This window comes from Mauremys reevesii, linkage group 4 (genome assembly GCF_016161935.1).
Source record: "Mauremys reevesii isolate NIE-2019 linkage group 4, ASM1616193v1, whole genome shotgun sequence".
Classification (NCBI taxonomy): Eukaryota; Metazoa; Chordata; order Testudines; family Geoemydidae; genus Mauremys; species Mauremys reevesii.
The window spans coordinates 26732351-26749787 of NC_052626.1; the positions used below are offsets into that span (position 1 = coordinate 26732351).

At 40.7% G+C, this 17437-nt stretch overlaps 1 protein-coding gene across 2 annotated transcripts in view; it reads right to left on the minus strand.

Annotated features, from left to right (window-relative positions):
- Window positions 1-17437, minus strand: part of AK7 (adenylate kinase 7) — a 48000-nt gene that overhangs the window by 19160 nt on the left and 11403 nt on the right. For both annotated transcript variants that reach the window (XM_039534231.1, XM_039534232.1), the window contains exons 6-12: window positions 12957-13040; window positions 8678-8766; window positions 8003-8093; window positions 7102-7179; window positions 5788-5937; window positions 2622-2750; window positions 670-814 (exon numbers count right to left, since the gene is read on the minus strand). In XM_039534231.1, the coding sequence (XP_039390165.1) occupies window positions 670-814; window positions 2622-2750; window positions 5788-5937; window positions 7102-7179; window positions 8003-8093; window positions 8678-8766; window positions 12957-13040 (766 nt within the window). The remainder of the gene's footprint in view (window positions 1-669; window positions 815-2621; window positions 2751-5787; window positions 5938-7101; window positions 7180-8002; window positions 8094-8677; window positions 8767-12956; window positions 13041-17437) is intronic.

Consider the following 17437-nt stretch of genomic DNA (forward strand, 5'->3'; position numbering starts at 1 on the left):
AAATAATAATTAAAACACTTATATGGCACTTTTTCCATTCACAGGCCTTAAAGTATTTTACAAACACGGGAAAGCATTATTTACTCTTCACCAAAGGGTGGGAGAAACAAAGAACAAAAAGTTAATTTTTTTTTCCCCCAAGGTTAGTTGCAATCAAGAACCCCAGTAAGACCTGGCTAGCTTTTTATTTTAAGCGACATTAATTAGGCTCTCACATCTGAAAGGTAAGCATGATATAATTAATTCGAAAATATTCTCACCAAGAATCTAGAGAGACTGAATATAGAGCTGTAAGTAAAATGTCAGTTTGTAGTGTCAAAAGGGCTGCATAAAAATTTAAATGGAAAACAATAAAAACATCAAGAAAGAATTGCTACTATTATAATAGCTTTCCAGTGTTTAAAAATGTATATGACTTTTAACAGGCACGTTAGGTCAAATTCTGCCCCATTACTCTCATAGAACCCCAATCATTTCAGTGGAATTGCACAAAGGTAAGTGAGGTTAAGGTTCACAACGCTGCAAAAAGGGGCATGACCCTTGCCTTCAATGGGAGCTATATGGTCTAAAGGAACAGGCACAAATCAATTTCCTGATTTTTCATTTGTATAAAAGTTACATCTATTAACTAAAATCCAGGCTTCCATTATCAATCCTTTCATGCCTTACCTCCATTCTGCTCCATGTTTTCTTTGACTCCATCTAAGAGTTCTTGTGCCTCTTCTATACTGTCCCCTTCTTCTTCTTCTTCATCTTCTCCCTCCTCACCCACCTCTTCAGTTTCCACTGTTTCTTTAGGAGCAATAATTTTCTCCTATATACAAAAAAAAAGGTTCAAAAATAGTTTGGCTAAATTCTGCCTTTGGTATTAGACAGGTATAATTATGGACAACATTTGGGCCACTGTCTGCATCTTAGTTTCAGACTAGTAGCTGAAAGCCTGTGCTGTCACACAGGTGTAATTCATAAAGTTGTTGGTGTCACTGGGCCTAAATAAACCAAAGTTGTGACTGAAGGCCTGAGTGAACCAAAGGTCTTCCATGCTGTGAACTTTAACCAGCCTAAGATGCTAACAGACAGCAAGCAAAATTTGTAACTGTCAGCTGTCTCAGCTTGCAGCTGCAGGACAGTTTGAAACAGCAAAAAGTGGTGGGGAGGAGGGGGAGAAAGGGGAGGAAAATCTGCATGTGTTTGTGCTGTGAAGGCCATAGATAAATATGCGAATGGGAACTTTTCTAACACGCTGAAATGTAATGTTTAAAGTAACTGCTGTTGGGAAGGGAGGGGTGAGGGGGAAAACCAAACAAAAGGCTTACACAAACAAGGGGGGTATAAATACTGGGACCCGCCTGTGCAGGATTTGAGAATGCTTTTTCTCCCTGGCACCTTTTTTGAGCTCAAATAAACGTGGTTTGCTTCTCCACCCTGGTGTGTTAATTAGTGCGACGCACACCGGGCAACGAACCCCCGCTGTTGCTCCGCCTCGGGCCCTTTGAGCCGGCAACAAAGTTATGTATGTAAAAAAGCCAATAATGGCTCAGAACTTAACAGGTAGATGGTAACAGGCCATGAATCCAAATGATGATTGAATCTGGTGATATTTTAAACAAAAAGCACTCTCAACCATGCTTGTAGCTGTTTCCATTGCTTCATATTGATTCAACAGACATTCTAGGCTTAAGAGTGATGTTTGGGGTTACTGTGTGTGCTGATTGTGTTGTGTGGCTGATTGTGTTGATTTGTGTGTGGGGAGTGTTATGTGGATTTGTGTGGGTAGCAAATGAAGGGAATGTGCCACAGTTACAGTCTATGTGTATTTGGGGTTTTGTGTATGCTGGTTGTGTTGTGGAGGGGAGGCTGTGTTATGTGTAGGGGGAGTTGTGCAGACTCCTTCATACAACCAATGAAATTTTTGCATGCAAAATAACTGTAGACTAAGGGTGGTGATTGGGCTGATATCACAACGGTCTAGGACCCTTGGCATGGCATAGATACATTCCTTACTATAGGTGTACACAATACGGGTGTAACTCATAAAGTCAAAATGGCCGAGAACTTAAAAAATAGACGGTAACAGTCTCCGAATCCTAGTGATGATTGAACCGGGTGATATTCTGAACAAAAAGAGCTTTCAACTGTACTTGTAGCTTTTTCTAGTGTCACACTGACTCAGACATTTTAGGCTTCAGAGTGACAAACATAAGAACATAAGACACACAGAGTGGCAATCCTGGAATCTTATTATATAGATATGCAGCTCATCTAAGGCCCTAAGCTGTGAGGTGCTGAGCCATCTTCACTAATTACAATCAGTTAAAATAAGGAGTGCTCAGTACTCAGCATGTCACAAGATCATGCCTTTACAGCCTAGGTTAAATAAAATATGTTTTGGCTTTTGCAGATACTGAAAAATGGAAACAGCCACAGTTGGGCATCTACAATGGAGTTAGGATATTTTTAATTCCTCATTGCATTCTACTAGAAGAAGGTTATTTCCTATGGTCATTCTTCAACTTCTAAATCACAGTTTTCTAACTAATTCTTAAATGATTTCCAACATTTTACATTTTAAAAGTATGAAAACCAAAATAATAAATCCTAAAGAAGAGTTAACCACGTACCAGATTTTCTATTGCTTCAGAAATTACATCCTTTATTTTAATGTGATGTAGCCTGTAGTGTTTGCAGAGTTCTTCAGCAATGGTAGATTTCCCAACTGCAGGAGGACCAAGAACACAAATTTTGACTGGCTGAAAGAAAATGAAGATAAAAAGGAATTAAGCAAGGCGTGTGATTTTTGTTTTAAATGACTGGTCTTTCCCCTAGGACCAGTAGAAAATATATGAACAAACAAATTAACATAAAATTGGATACCTATTTTAGATGAATTTTCAGTGTACAAATTCTGCCCTTGGATGTCCTCCTATTTTTGGAGCTCAGTGTCTCCTACAATTTCTTGACATCTGGGCAGCTCTCCTCTCTCTGCAGCTCACAGAGATGGATCAGAGTTTTGGAGCCACTTGGTCTGGCCATGGTCTGGCCATGCTCCCTCAGCTCCTGCTTTCCTCCAGTTTCTCTGACTCTCACATGTGTGGACAGCGGTTTTTAAAGCTCCCACATTGACATCTGCCTACGGTTTGGGGGGTGGGGGGGAGAGTGTCAAAATTTGGGGCAGTGGTGAGCAGCAATCGGCCTCCCAGTCTCTCTTCCCACATTGGCCAGTTTTTTAGCAGGGTTTTGGAACCCCCTGGAGCCTGAGCTGCAGTGCATACTGCCAGCTCTTCTGCACCTTCTGGATATGGCAAAGCACCCTAAAAATCAACAAATGAAATCCAAATGGTGCTCCATCTGTGAGACTGCCTTCCCAGGCTCAGCAGACAGTGATGTGTGCCCAGCCTGCACTCAGCCTTCTATCCCCAATTCTGTTAGGTCCCAGCGCTATGAGTCAGGCAGGCAATTCTCCCCAGAGGCCCTCATTCCCCTACACTCCTCCTTTGAGGAAGTCCTTAGGGATGAATTGGACGAGCCAGACAAAGGTAAGCACACTGACAGAACTGATCTTGGGTTCTACAGGATCCAGGAACCAAAAGTCCCAGTTACTGAGATATCGAAGGTTGATGCAGCTGTAGTATATCTAACTAAAGATATGGTTCAGAAGCAAAGTTCTAACCTAAGGTCCTCATGGATAGAAAAATGGAGGCCACTCTCAAAAAAGACTGTGAGGTCTCCTCAGACTCCTTCAGGGTGTCCCTAGCAACTACATGATTTGCAGGGCATCTCTCTCCTGACTGGAGATCAAGAGAGAGATGCCCTGCATCTCTCTGTGGAGAAAGAAGTGGTTCAGCACTATTTAGAAAATCTGGACAAGCACAAGTCCAGGGTGCCGGATGCACTGCATCCGAGAGTGCTAAAGGAGTTGGCTGATGTGATTGCAGAGCCATTGGCCATTATCTTTGAAAACTCATGGTGATCAGGAGAGGTTCCGGATGACCTGAAAAAGGCTAATGTAGTGCCCATCTTTAAAAAAGGGAAGGAGGAGGATCTGGGGAACTACAGGCCAGTCAGCCTCACCTCAGTCCCTGGAAAAATCATGGAGCAGGTCTTCAAGGAATCAATTTTGAAGCACTTTGAGGAGAGGAAAGTGATCAGGAACAGTTAGCATGTATTCACCAAGGGCAAGTCATGCCTGACTAACCTAATTGCCTTCTATGACGAGAGAACTGGCTCTGTGCATGAGGGGAAAACAGTGGATGTATTATTCCTTGACTTTAGCAAAGCTTTTGATACTGTCTCCCACAGTATTCTTGCCAGCAAGTTAAAAAAGTATGAGCTGGATGAATGGACTATAAGGTGGATAGAAAGCTGGCTAGACCATCGGGCTCAATAGGTAGTGATCAATGGCTCCATGTCTCGTTGGCAACCGGTATCAAGCGGAATGCCCCAACGGTCGGTCCTGGTGCTGGTTTTGTTCAGTATCTTCATTAATGATCTGGAGGATGGCATGGACTGCACCCTCAGCAAGTTTGCAGATAGCACTAAACTGGGAGGAGTGGTAAATATGCTGGAGGGTAGGGATAGGATACAGAGGGACCTAGACAAATTAGAGGATTGGGCCAAAAGAAATCTGATGAGGTTCAGCAAGGACAAGTGTAGAGTCCTGAATTTAGGACGGAAGAATCCCATGCGCTGCTACAGACTAGGGACTGAGTGGCTAGGCAGCAGTTCTGCAGAAAAGGACCTAGGGGTTTTACAGTGGACAAGAAGCTGGATATGAGTTAACAGTGTGCCCTTGTTGCCAAGAAGGCTAATGACATTTTGGGCTGTATAAGTAGGGGCATTGCCAGCAGATCGAGGGACGTAATCATTCCCCTCTATTCGGCATTGGTAAGGCCTTATCTGGAGTACTGTGTCCAGTTTTGGGCCCCACACTACAAGAAGGATGTGGAAAAATTGGAAAGAGTCCAGCAAAGGGCAACAAAAATGATTAGGGGGCTGGAGCACATGATTTATGAGGAGAGGCTGAAGGAACTGGGATTATTTAATCTGCAGAAGAGAAGAATGAGAGGGGATTTGGTAGCTGCTTTCAACTACCTGAAAGAGGGTTCCAAAGAGGATGGATCTAGATTGTTCTCAGTGGTAGCAGATGACAGAACAAGGAGTAATGGTCTCAAGTTGCAGTGAGGGAGGTCTAGGGTGGATATTAGGAAAAACTTTTTCACTAGAAGGGTGGTGAAGCACTGGAATGGATTACTTAGGGAGGTGGTGGAATCTCCTTCCTTAGAGATTTTTAAGGCCCAGCTTGACAAAGCCCTGGCTGGAATGATTTAGTTGGGGATTGATCATGCTTTGAGTAGGGGGTTGGACTAGATGACCTCCTGAGGTCCCTTCCAACCCTGATATTCTATGATTCTATGATCTCAGAGCCCTCAAGGATAGAGATCACCCTGATACTGATTCTGTTTTAAAGAAAGTTGCCTTGACAACAGCATTTGCTGCTGACGCCTCATTGGACACTATGAGATTATGGTATATTACATGAGAGAGCTAATTCCAGAGCCACAGCCCTCTGCTTATTTCACCTGCAGGATTTCATTTCTAGGGACAACAGGAAAAGTATTTCTTCTCCTTAGTTCTTCAGTCCTTCTTTCAGTTCCCAAATATATTGTATTTGTCCGTTTATTTTGCATCTCTTAACAGCATTGCAAATATTGTCACTTACTGTATATTTATACACTCCTCTTAGAAAAATATCAGAGCACTTCAAAACAGCATCTAGGAAATAATTACCAGTAATCCCCGACTTTGCTTGTATTCTTTGAGGACTTGCCCAATATTCTCCACCAGTCCTGTCTGAGCAACCCACTTAATGTTGAAGTTCTCCTTCAAGAATACAGCTTCCATCCGCAGGTTCACAAGTAACATATCCAAATGTGTTTGCTAAAGGAGCAAAAGTACATTTAATTGCACAGAGAGTTCCCTGTTTGATATTAAAGGGACACTCCCAAGTAGCCTAACCCCAAGATGTAGGTCTTATTTAAAAAAAAAATGGAGGAGGTTGGGGGCAAGGGGGCTGCTTTACAAAACCAAAAATTAATATTTTCAAGATTATTTAACAACTTAAAAGAAAACAGGTTTTATTTTTCATTTAACTATTCCCATGAAGTATTGGAAATCCAGCCACTATACCACTGGCTTATGCTCGTGCATGAAAACCAGAAAGTGGAACTTTAATTTTCTAAGCACAGTGAAGGGCAAAAAGTAAACAAAGGCCCCTAATCCAAAGTGCACTGAAGTCAATGGAATGACTCCCATTGACTTTAGTGGGCTATGATTCAGGCCTAAAGAAAATAATTCAAATTTAAAATTTATTTTAGTTTTAATAATCTAGTTTGTTATTAATGACAAAGAGTTAAGGAAACAATTATGATTTTTATCTTGATAGTCTCTCTCCCAGACCTAACTCCATGCTGCGAAGACTACCATCTGTGGGCATTTTGTTACTGTAACCAGTGAAGCAGCAGTCATTAATTCCATCTCTCAACTCCTGAATCTATTCTTATTCATAGATTTTAAGGCTAGAAGGACCTGTATAGCACAGGCCATATTCACCCAATTATTCGTGCACGGAAATATTAAAGGGACACATTCTAAAGTGCCTTTGACAATTCATACCTTGTTTACTCCAAGCTGCTTGCAAGAATACAGAAACAATTCACATCTGCCACATCTCATTGACTAATCAGAATAAAAAAATTCGTAGCTCACTATTTACATCTTATTTCCTCTGTGCAGGCCTCCTGTGAGGTGCTCAGCATCCTCAACTCACATCAACTCCAATACGTCACTGGAGAGCCTCAGGATCAGGCTCTACATACTAGCAAAAACTCCTCATAATTCTCTGTAATGTGGTTTATAAGCTGCTTCTTCATTTACTTTATTTATCTAAATATAGTTCATGTATTTTGTTGACATAATTTTTGTGTCATATCTTTGTGCTGATGTAAACAATAAGAAAAGAGTACATTGCATGGTATTTATATTTATATTTTCATCTCACATCCCTTCCTTGAATATATTCAAAAAAGGAAACAAAATACTAACCGTTAAGTCTTTGCTTAAGAAAGCATTTTCTCTTGGAATCTTTTGGATTTTTCCTGGTCCAACATTTTTGCTAATGCACTGTCAGAAAACAATATTGTACACATATTAAATTGGGTATTCATCTAATCCATACTTTTGACTTGCACAGCAATCTGAAGAACATGTGTGTACTAGTTTAAGTTTAGAGACATGGTAGAATACCTCTGCTGGGATGTATACTAAAAAAGTGTTTCTATTTTATGGACCATGTCGTAAAGCCAAGAGCCAGTCATGGACCTGCTTTCTTTCCCAACACTCTCACTACATGATTCTCAAAATATTTCATTCTGCAGACTACCATCAAAGTCTCTGTAGTCCATGGATTACCATCTGAGAATCTCTGTCCCAGTATGTTCAATTTTCAATGTCAGTAGGCAAATAAATTGCCAATTACTTCGAAAGCACTTTTAAATAATAGAGAGTTAAAATCACCAGATTGCTACTTCACAGCAGCTTCCAGGTTACTTTGCTGGATTTTGCTTCAAGGCATGTGATTAAACAAAGGAACAAACTATATTCCTACAATTCAACGGGAAAAAGAATTTAAAAAAAGACACTGACTGCCTAATTACAGTATATATGAACTGGATGAAAACAAAGTCTAACCCATCAGCCCTTTATCACAGGCAAAACCCCTTTTGAAACTAATAATTTTGCCTGAATATGGACTGCAAGACTGGGCCCACATTTTGCATTTTGTTTAAAAGAAGTACACACTATAGGATTTCAAGACTAGTTTTTATAAAATTGTTGTACAGAATAATTCACGGAAGATTCAGGGACTTTTAACAGAGTGAAGACTAAGGATTTACAAGACTAAAAAAATACCTAGACAAAGAAACAAAATCTTAAACTGTTTTACCTTAACTATGGCCTGAAGAGTATGTATAGATTCATCCACTGCCACAATGTAGTGAGTCCTTGGCCTATGGTCAGCTATGTTTTGTAACACCCTGCAATATAGCAAATGCAATCAAAGTCCATTAGTGGAAGGAAAAATATTATGTTTTTAACATGAAATATAATATAGAAGCAACCCCAAGGCAAAAGGCATGAGGAAATTGTGAAGGTGAATATTCCAAAGCATGCTATTTTCATGTTGATTTTTATTCATAAGATAACATAATTAGGTATCTCAGTTTGGCCAAGACATTTCAGGAATATGGAACAATGTCTCTAGAAAATATACACCAAGCTGCTACTTGTCCTTTCTATTCTGGTTTCAAAAACTGTGATGTGGTTCCATTTGGTTTACTGGTACTATGTTCTGGACATGGCACTTCTAGGAATTTCTTGAAAGCATGTCTTTAATCTGACTGTAAGTTATTACTTCCAAAAGGCCTATTTCATGTTGGAAATATTTAAATCTCCATTTGCTTGAAAATGATGTGCCAAAGTCAACTGTAGTCCATTTAAAAAAATTTTTTTTTTAAATATGGTAGCAGCTGTCTGAAATCTCCATTGGTAGGTATGGTTTTGGTACATATATGGATACTAAGCATTTCCAGGGATGGCCATCCCTAAAAAGCATACTTACGCTGCTAAATCAACAACATGAATGGTTGGAAGAAAATTGTTTCCATCACCAAAAACTGGTATTGCAGGAGTCTCACCAAGCCAAGCTGTCTGAAAATAAATACAAATGAAGCAGGAGAGTTATATTTAATTAGAGTTGCAAAAAGGAATATATGTATGGTTGGTGAAACTAGGTACATACTGGATTTTAATGTTCAGTTTCTTGGATGTGAGTATGAGCCGCAGCTGAGTAATCAATTCTGCGAGCTGCTGACTGTCAGCCTACAAAGATAGTGGCATTTTTGACAAAACTGCTCAGTTTGGGAAAAGCTTTATTATTATTATTTTATATCCCAAAGGATATAAAATGAAAATAGAAATAAAGAAAGCTTTTGGGGAAAAAAATCACACTATACTGAAAAAAACATTGTTTACCTAATCCCCAACAGGCAGGCTGCATACTCCATTGAGGCTCCATGATAGATATGCCCTTACCAACATAGAATATACTGGGATATAGTTAAAAAACTGTTGAATAACTGAATATGTTTTAAACTAAAAATCTGCTAAGTGACTCAATGTGGCCATGTCCACACTACAGAGCCTACGCTGGCATAGCTGTATTTATTGGCTGGGCAGAATTTGATTTTTTAAAATATATAATTTCAAGGAATAATATCAATGTTTATTTTAAGCATTTTTTCTTTTGCTATCGATTGAAATAGTCACAGTTGTGGGAAATTAGAGGGCGGGGTCAGACAATTATTTAATGGCAGTCTCTAATAGGTTCTCAAGCAGCAACCCAATTTCCTTTTTTACAGGGTTACTGGCATACTGGATGGGGGGAAGCTGTAGAACTGATATATCTTGATTTTAGTAAGGCTTTTGACACAGCCCCACATGACAATCTCATAAGCAAACAAGGGAGATGTGGTCCAGATGGAATTACAATAAGGTGGGTATATAACTGATAGAAATACCATACTCAAAGAGTAATTATCAATGGTTTGCTGTCAAACTGGGATGGTGTATCTAGTGGGGTCCTACGGGGGTCTATCCTGCATCTGATACTATTCAATGTTAATTAATGACTTTGATAATGGAGTGTAGAGTACACATATAAAAGTTGAAGGTGGCACCAAGCTGGGAGGGCTTGCTGACCCTTTTTAGGACATGATTAGAATTCAGAAAGACCTTGACAAATTAGAGAACTGGTCTGAAATCAACAAGTTGAAATTCAATAAAGACAAGTGCAAAGTACTCCACTTAAGAAGGAAAAATCAGCTGTACAAATACAAAATGGGGAATAACTGGCTAGATCAGGGGTAGGCAACCTATGGCACGAGTGCCGAAGTCGGCACGCGAGCTGATTTTCAGTGGCACGCACACTGCCCGGGTCCTGGCCACTGGTCCGGGGGGCTCTGCATTTTAATTTAATTTTAAATGAAGCTTCTTAAACATTTTAAAAACCTTATTTACTTTACATACAACAATAGTTTAGTTATATATTATAGACTTATAGAAAGAGACCTTCTAAAAATGTTAAAATGTATTAATGGCATGTGAAACCTTAAATTAGAGTGAATAAATGAAGATTCGGCACACCACTTCTGAAAGGTTGCTGATCCCTGGGCTAGACAGTAGTACTGCTCAAAAGGGTCTGGGGGCTATAGCGGATCACAAATTGAATATGAGCCAACAATGTGATTCAGTTGCAAAATAAGCTAATATTCTGGGATAACAGGAGCATTGTATGTAAGATACTAGAGGTAATTGTCCTGCTGTATTTGGCAGTGATGAGGCCTCAGCTGGATCTGGTTTTGGGCACCACACTTTCAGAAAGATGTGGACAAATTAGAGAGAGTTCAGAGTGTCTGTTACAGCTGCCTCCCTGCTGCATTCCTTTTTTGTTTTCCTCTCCGTGTGGCCGCCCCTCCCGGCCATGGGGCTAGCAAAAGTCATAGCCTGGCCCTGCTCAGTGGAATGGCCTTTGCAGACTAACCGGAGCCATTGCTCTGCTCAGGTGGGGGTGGGCCTCTGCCTCCTTTGTTCAGACCTGGGCTCGGTGTAGGGGGCTCTGCCCAAGAATGCAAGACCTTATATGGCCACATAGCTGAGCATGTAAGTCATGCCTGTGACTTAGAACTAGCCCAGACACGTCTGTGCACACCTGAAGTCTTTCCCCTGCTTTCTCTCCTCCCCTCTAAGAAGGGGAACCTATCAAAGTTACTGGTGGGAAACTGCCTAAGTCTGCCTATATAACCAGACATTTTCTAATCAGACCTCGGAGAAGGTCCTTGCTTTGCCACCTGGTCTGATCAGCTAGGGGTCTTTGGGAGGCCCTCTCCCCGCTCTCGTTTGTTTTTGAGCATACCCCCGTTTTTAAACTCCCCTCCCACGAACAACGAATTTTGCCTGGAGATCTCCTGATTATTGTGAGCAAATTGAGTCCTCTCTGCGTCCTCTGATGCTGCTGCTGTGCCTGCTTCTGCCTCTGCTGTTGTCCTGGGGATTGGTAAGAACTCTCTCTTGCAGACCCACCCTGTTCTAGCTGCTGGCTTTCTTTCCCCAACAGACAGACCCAAGTTAACTCCTTGGTCTGCATCTGTAATCTGTTTCTGGTTCTGCAGCTCCTTTGCTGCTAGAAATAAACCTGTGCCTCCCTGGATTCTATCCTGGGCAGCTCACTTGCAGTTGCTCCACTGCTGCAGCCACACCCTTGGAGAACCACCCCTAGTATAAGGTGCACTCATTAGGTTAAGTTAGGTTTAGCATTATACTCTGTAAGTTAGGCTTAGAGAATTGTTGCATTGTGTTTTGTTACTCGCTAATTTGTGTAGTCTTGGTTAAGTTAGATCATAGATAAGATTTTGCTGTGTTTTGTATAATTGTGGTTAAGTCTGTCTTTCCACTGCAACCCCCCACCCCCCAGCTTCTCTGTGTCCCTCTGACTCCTTACAGTCTCTCTGTTCTCTGTGTCTCTCTAAGTTTAAATCTCCCTCTGCTCCACCACGTGCTTCTCTTCCCCCATCCCAATCTAGCATAAAACCCCATTGGTTACCTTTTTCTCTCTGATACACCACACATTCTACATTTACCCCATTGTGACACATTTTTACCTAAAATTGTTTGTTATTTAACATATTTTTCCATAACTGTTAACTTGGTTATATGCTGCTGTGACACACCTTTTTACATAGAAATTGTTAGCTACCTGTTACTTTTATACTTCAGTGTTAATTGTTTATCAACTGTATTGTACCCCACTATTGAAACCCCCTATACTGTTCACCAAAAGAAACCCCTCCCCAATTGTCTACCTTAACAAACCCCATACCCCTCACTATTGAATTTTCCCTGTTTTTGCATTTTCTTAATAAAGTTTATTTTGCACCCCACCCGTGTGGTAATTGTCCCCCAAGATCCCCTATCTGCTGGAAGGGACACAGAGGAGGGCAACAAAAATGAAAAAAGGTATAGAAAAACTGACGTGTGGAAAGGTTAAAAAAAATGGGTATATTAGTTTTGAGAAAAGAAGACTGAGGCTGGACCTGATAACAGTCTTCAAATATGTTAAGGGGTTTTATAAAGAGGATGCTAGTCAGATGTTCTCCATGTCCATTGAAGGTCAGACAAGAAGTAATGGGCTTAATCTGCAGCAGGTGAGATTTGAGTTAGTTATTAAGAAAAACTTTCTAACTATAAGGATAGTTAAATACTGGAATAGGTTTCAAGGGAGGCTGTGGAATCCTAGTCCATGGAGGTTTTTAAGAACAGTTTAGATAAACACCTGTCAGGGATGGTCTAGATTTACTTGGTCCTGCCTCAGCACAGGGGGCTGGACTAGATAACCTCTCAAGGTCCCTTCTAGTCTTGAATTTCTATGATTCCATATTGGCATAGCTATGCCAGTATAGACCCCCAGTGTAGACACAGCATGTACTGTCAGAATGAAGAGTTACTCCAGCATAGTAATACCATCATCACAAACAACATTAGTTATGTCAACAGAAGTACTTTGCTATCGGTATAGTTGTCTCTCTAATGGGGGTTTTGCCAAAATAACTATGCTAGCTAGTGTGTGTATTTTTTTCACATTCCTAGTTGAAACAGGTATGCTGATATAACTTTTAGGTGCAGGCCATGGGAATGGACTTAAAGAGGCATTGGAACAGGTCCTCTGCCCTGTTAGTAGAGATATTCAGCATACAGTAATACTGCTGTTGTTAAATTCCTTTTCAATTTACCTTTAAGAACTGTGCAATATTAAACTAAACTTCACCAGAACTGAAAACGTCTACCTTAAAAAAGCAGTGAAATATTCCTTCTTCAGCTCCATACTGAAGTCCTGAAGCAACAACATAGGTTGAAAATTTGTTTTTGTTCTGTGGAGTAAAACAGGAAAGTTTTAAAAAACACTATGTTATAAATTATCAGAGGGGTAGCTGTGTTAGTCGGGTTCTGTAGAAGCAGCAAAGAATCCTGTGGCACCTTATAGACTAACAGACGTTTTGCAGCATGAGCTTTCGTGGGTGAATACTTTGCTGCTTCTATGTTATAAATTAAATTTTGTTGACTTACCGTGAAATTGCACTTTAATTCTATATATGGAATAGTTCACTTACATCACTTCAACACGGAAGTGAGATGAATTCCTACATAACTACTAATGGGGAAATAGGCCTTTTGCTAATACTGCCAGCAGAAACCAATAGTGAAACTAACAAGCAGGCTAGGAACTACCATTCCCCAAAGTATCCTGAATCCAAGTGAGATTCATCAAGAACAGACAGGCCACTGGTCCTAATTAAATCTGCATGAAAATGATCTAAATGCAGCTCTTCTTTTGAATACAGAGGATGAGGAGAGAGGGGAATTAAGTATTTTATCAACATACTATATCCACTTTTTTGAGAGAACTTCTTTCAAGAGACTAAATTGTTACATTCCCATCCAGCATCTTTCAGGACCTGAAAAATCAAAAGCAATTCTACTGAAAGTGGTAACATGGACAAATTGCTAAGGATGAATACAAAAGAATAGTGCAAAGTATGCAGGGACAAAATCAGAATGGCTAAAGTACAAAATGAGTTACACATCACAAGGAACATTAAAGGAAATAGGTTCCATAAATACATTAGGAGCAAGAGAAAGATGAAGGTTCTCTTAATAGTGAGGACTTTCAAGTGTTTCCTTTAAACTAAGATAAGTTTTAAAAATTTCCAGGAGAAACAAAATCATTCTTAGTCATCTTCATGCTGTGAATATCCTAGACATCCTATCTATGGGCATGTCTACACTACCTGCCGAATCGGCGGGTAGTGATCGATCTATTGGGGATCGATTTATCGTGTCTAGTGTAGACACAATAAAATTGATCACTGATTGCTTTGCTGTCGACTCCGGAACTCCACCGCAGCGAGAAGCAGAGTCAATGGGGGAGCGGCGGCGGTCGACTCGCCGCCATCCTCATGGCCAGGTAAATTGACCTAAGATATGCCAACTTCAGCTACGCTATTTGCGTAGCTGAAGTTGCGTATCTTAGGTCAATTCCCCCCCAGTGTAGACCTAGCCTATGTGACTATAAAATAGCCTGCAATCATTACTAACGGAATAGAAGCAGAAGTGACAGTCTATTTTTTTCACTATGAGGATAATGTACCTCTTGAAAACACTTTTACAGCATTTCAGAAGCATATAACTAAGACCACTGTCAGTCAATCTTTAATTTTATAGACAAATATTACATAAAGGGAACCTGGTTTACATATTTAAATAATTAAAAGTTTACAGTGACAAACAGGAAATATTTCTCAGATCAGTTGACTCCAATAGCTTTTTAATAATCACTGGAATAAGAAGATTAGAAGCAGGGGAGATTAAAGATGGAATATTTACCGTAGACCATTGAAATATGAGCTAATGGGCCTTTGAAAGGATTCAGGACTTCTAAAAGTATCCTTTTAGTGCCATAAGTCATGTGCACGAGAATCTATTACCCACGATTGTTACTATAAAATTTGTATTAACATTTTACATCAAGCTGTAATCTTGCAATGTAGATCTGTTGGGATATATATATATGTAGTGACGGACTCAAACCAGAAGGAGATAAGAGAGTGGGGGAAGGCAGGTGTATCAGCCTCAGGATGAGCAGGTCCCTGTTCCCTAGATAGCCAAAAGGGGCTGCTCCAGGCCAATTGGGACACCTGGTGCCAGTTAATCTGTTAAGGCCGTTAGACAACTGGAACCAATCAAGATCCCATTCATACTGCTTAAAAGCTCTCCTTCCAGTTCCCACGGGGAGCCCTGGTGAAAGAAGCTAGAAGAGAGGAAGCATTGCTGAAGCCTGAGGTAAGGGTGAAGTGGCCCAAGGAATCGAAGCAGCTCCAGTGGTGATGGGGAATCTGCCAACAGCTGCTACCATTAGGGTCCCTGGGCTGGAACCCGAAGTAGGGGGGGATGGGGCTGGATTCCCTTCCCATGCTCTACAGAGATCCCCTTGAGAGGGGAAGCAGGCCTCTGTCCAGCCAGGAGGCCAAACTGCACCTACTAGCTCAAAGGAGCAACAGAGACTGTGGGGTATCCTCCCTTCCCATCTCCCATACTACCCTGTGATGAAAGTAGTTCAGTAGGCTGTGACCCTGGCCACTACACTCAGAAAACGAGGCTACATTGAGGGCCTTAGCAAGCTTCTGAGGCCACTGAATCTGCCTTTAAGCATGGGACCCACCAATACAGGCTCAGAGCTTTGTATACATTGTGATTCATATATTATGTAATATGTTATAGGTCACTAAGGCTGGTATGAATAACACGTGCTTGACATGAATATGTGTGTTGCAGTTGGCAACCGAAGCAAGAACTTAAGGTCTAGAACTATTTGTGCAAAAACAATCTTGTTATGTTCTGAGAAAAAGATGGAGAATCAGCATAAAAAGAAACAACACCAGCTGGACTGATATAAAATTGTATAAAATATACAAATTGGAGGAAATGGCGTTCCTTGGATCATGGCAAGCCCACCCAGGATTATCTCTTTGGAATTGTGTGGGTAGAAGGCCTAGTAAACACAGGCAAAGAACCAATGACGTGATGAAATGGACTATAAATGGTTGCCTATGATTTCTGCAAATCGGAGTTGTTTATTGATCCAGAGCCTCGTGTGGATATAGATGTGGTTTTCGCTGGCTCCTCGCATCTTATGATCGGAAGAAATCTCAACTGATCATCGGGACCATTCTGACCTTTGGACTCTGGTATAGTATATTTGGGGGGTTGAATGTGGAGTGAGTAAGGTTTGTTTTGTAATAAATAAAGAGCATTTAGAGTATTATATACCAACACTGTGTCCAGTATTTGCCTGCTCCCCATCCCATAGGGAGACCTCTATTGCAGATCTAACATGTGGTGCAGAATGTGGGGGGGAGAGATATTAAGGATTGCTGGATTTCAAGACAGGGTCTTACAGTGTTGGGGGAGTCCTTATTTAAGATTAATAAGGGTGACTCCTTTTTTGTGAAATTTGTAAGGGGAAAAAATACCCGTGGGAACATACTGTGTGATGTTATTGTAATAATGTTTAAAACACTCTTTTGGAAGAGAAGTAAAGGGACAGAAGAGGCACCCCTGTGGACTAAAGTTAAAGCCCCTTCTCTGTTAGAGAAGGAGATTATTGCATTTGGGACGTGCCCTTGGATGGAAGGTGCAATGGAACCGGATGTAATATTTGATACCATAGAAAACATGTTTGAGAAATATGTACAGCTGTACAAGCCTAATGCCAGAAAAAGCAAACAGCCATAGTATGGCTGTTGTGGCAAGCTGTAAAAAAGGCAATTGCATGTAAGGGGGAAGTCCGTGCAGAGTTACAAACATTACAAGAGAATTTTAAAACTTGCCAGGAACATTTGAAGCAGGAAGTGAGGTGGGCACAGATAATGCAAACTCAGTTAGAACAAATGGAGAAACAAAATAGGAAATTGGAGAAAAGAATGATAGATTGGGAAAAGATTAAAGCAGACAAAAATAAATTAGAACATCAAGTGATAGAAATGAAACAGCTAATTCAAAATTCCTCTAAGGAAAAGAGAGAAGATCGCAAGCGTATCTCACAGTTGGTGCAAGAAAACTATACAGCAGCATTGAAAAAGCACGTGAAAATACAGGAGCGGCAAGCCCCAGCTGTGTGTCAAAAGAGAGATTTGGATTCCAATGATATTTGGTATGGAGAGGATGTGCGAGGGGGTCAAGAGAGAAGGGAATCTGACCAACCTCGAGAGGGGCCTTATACTAAGTCGAGGAAAGAAATAAGAAACTGGCCAGGAGAGCCTAAACCAGAAAAGTCTATAGCAGTGATAAAATGGAGATCAACCACTAAGAATGCAGCAGGGGAGATAGTCAGAGCAGATGCAAATAATTCCTGCAAGGTCGTCAGAGGTCGTCAGACTGACAGTTGATGGTAAGGGTCATTAGGCCCAGTAAATATAAAAAAAATTGGCTAGTACAGTGGGCAGAGTTAGGAGGAACAGAACTGAAAAATGATTAAATCTTATAGGTTAATCAGGGCAGCTACCACTGGAGAGATTAGACAGGCAGTAGATTGAGTGAGTGAAAAATGCTTTGGACAGGCAGCCAGAAGCACACCAACTGATACCACGATTTATTATGCTGTTAGGGAAAGAGATAGGTCAAAGACCCATCAAGGTGTTATCCAATGCAGATTACATGAAGCCTGGAAATTCACCCAGGGATTACCTGTTAAGGAGAATAACATTGGGAT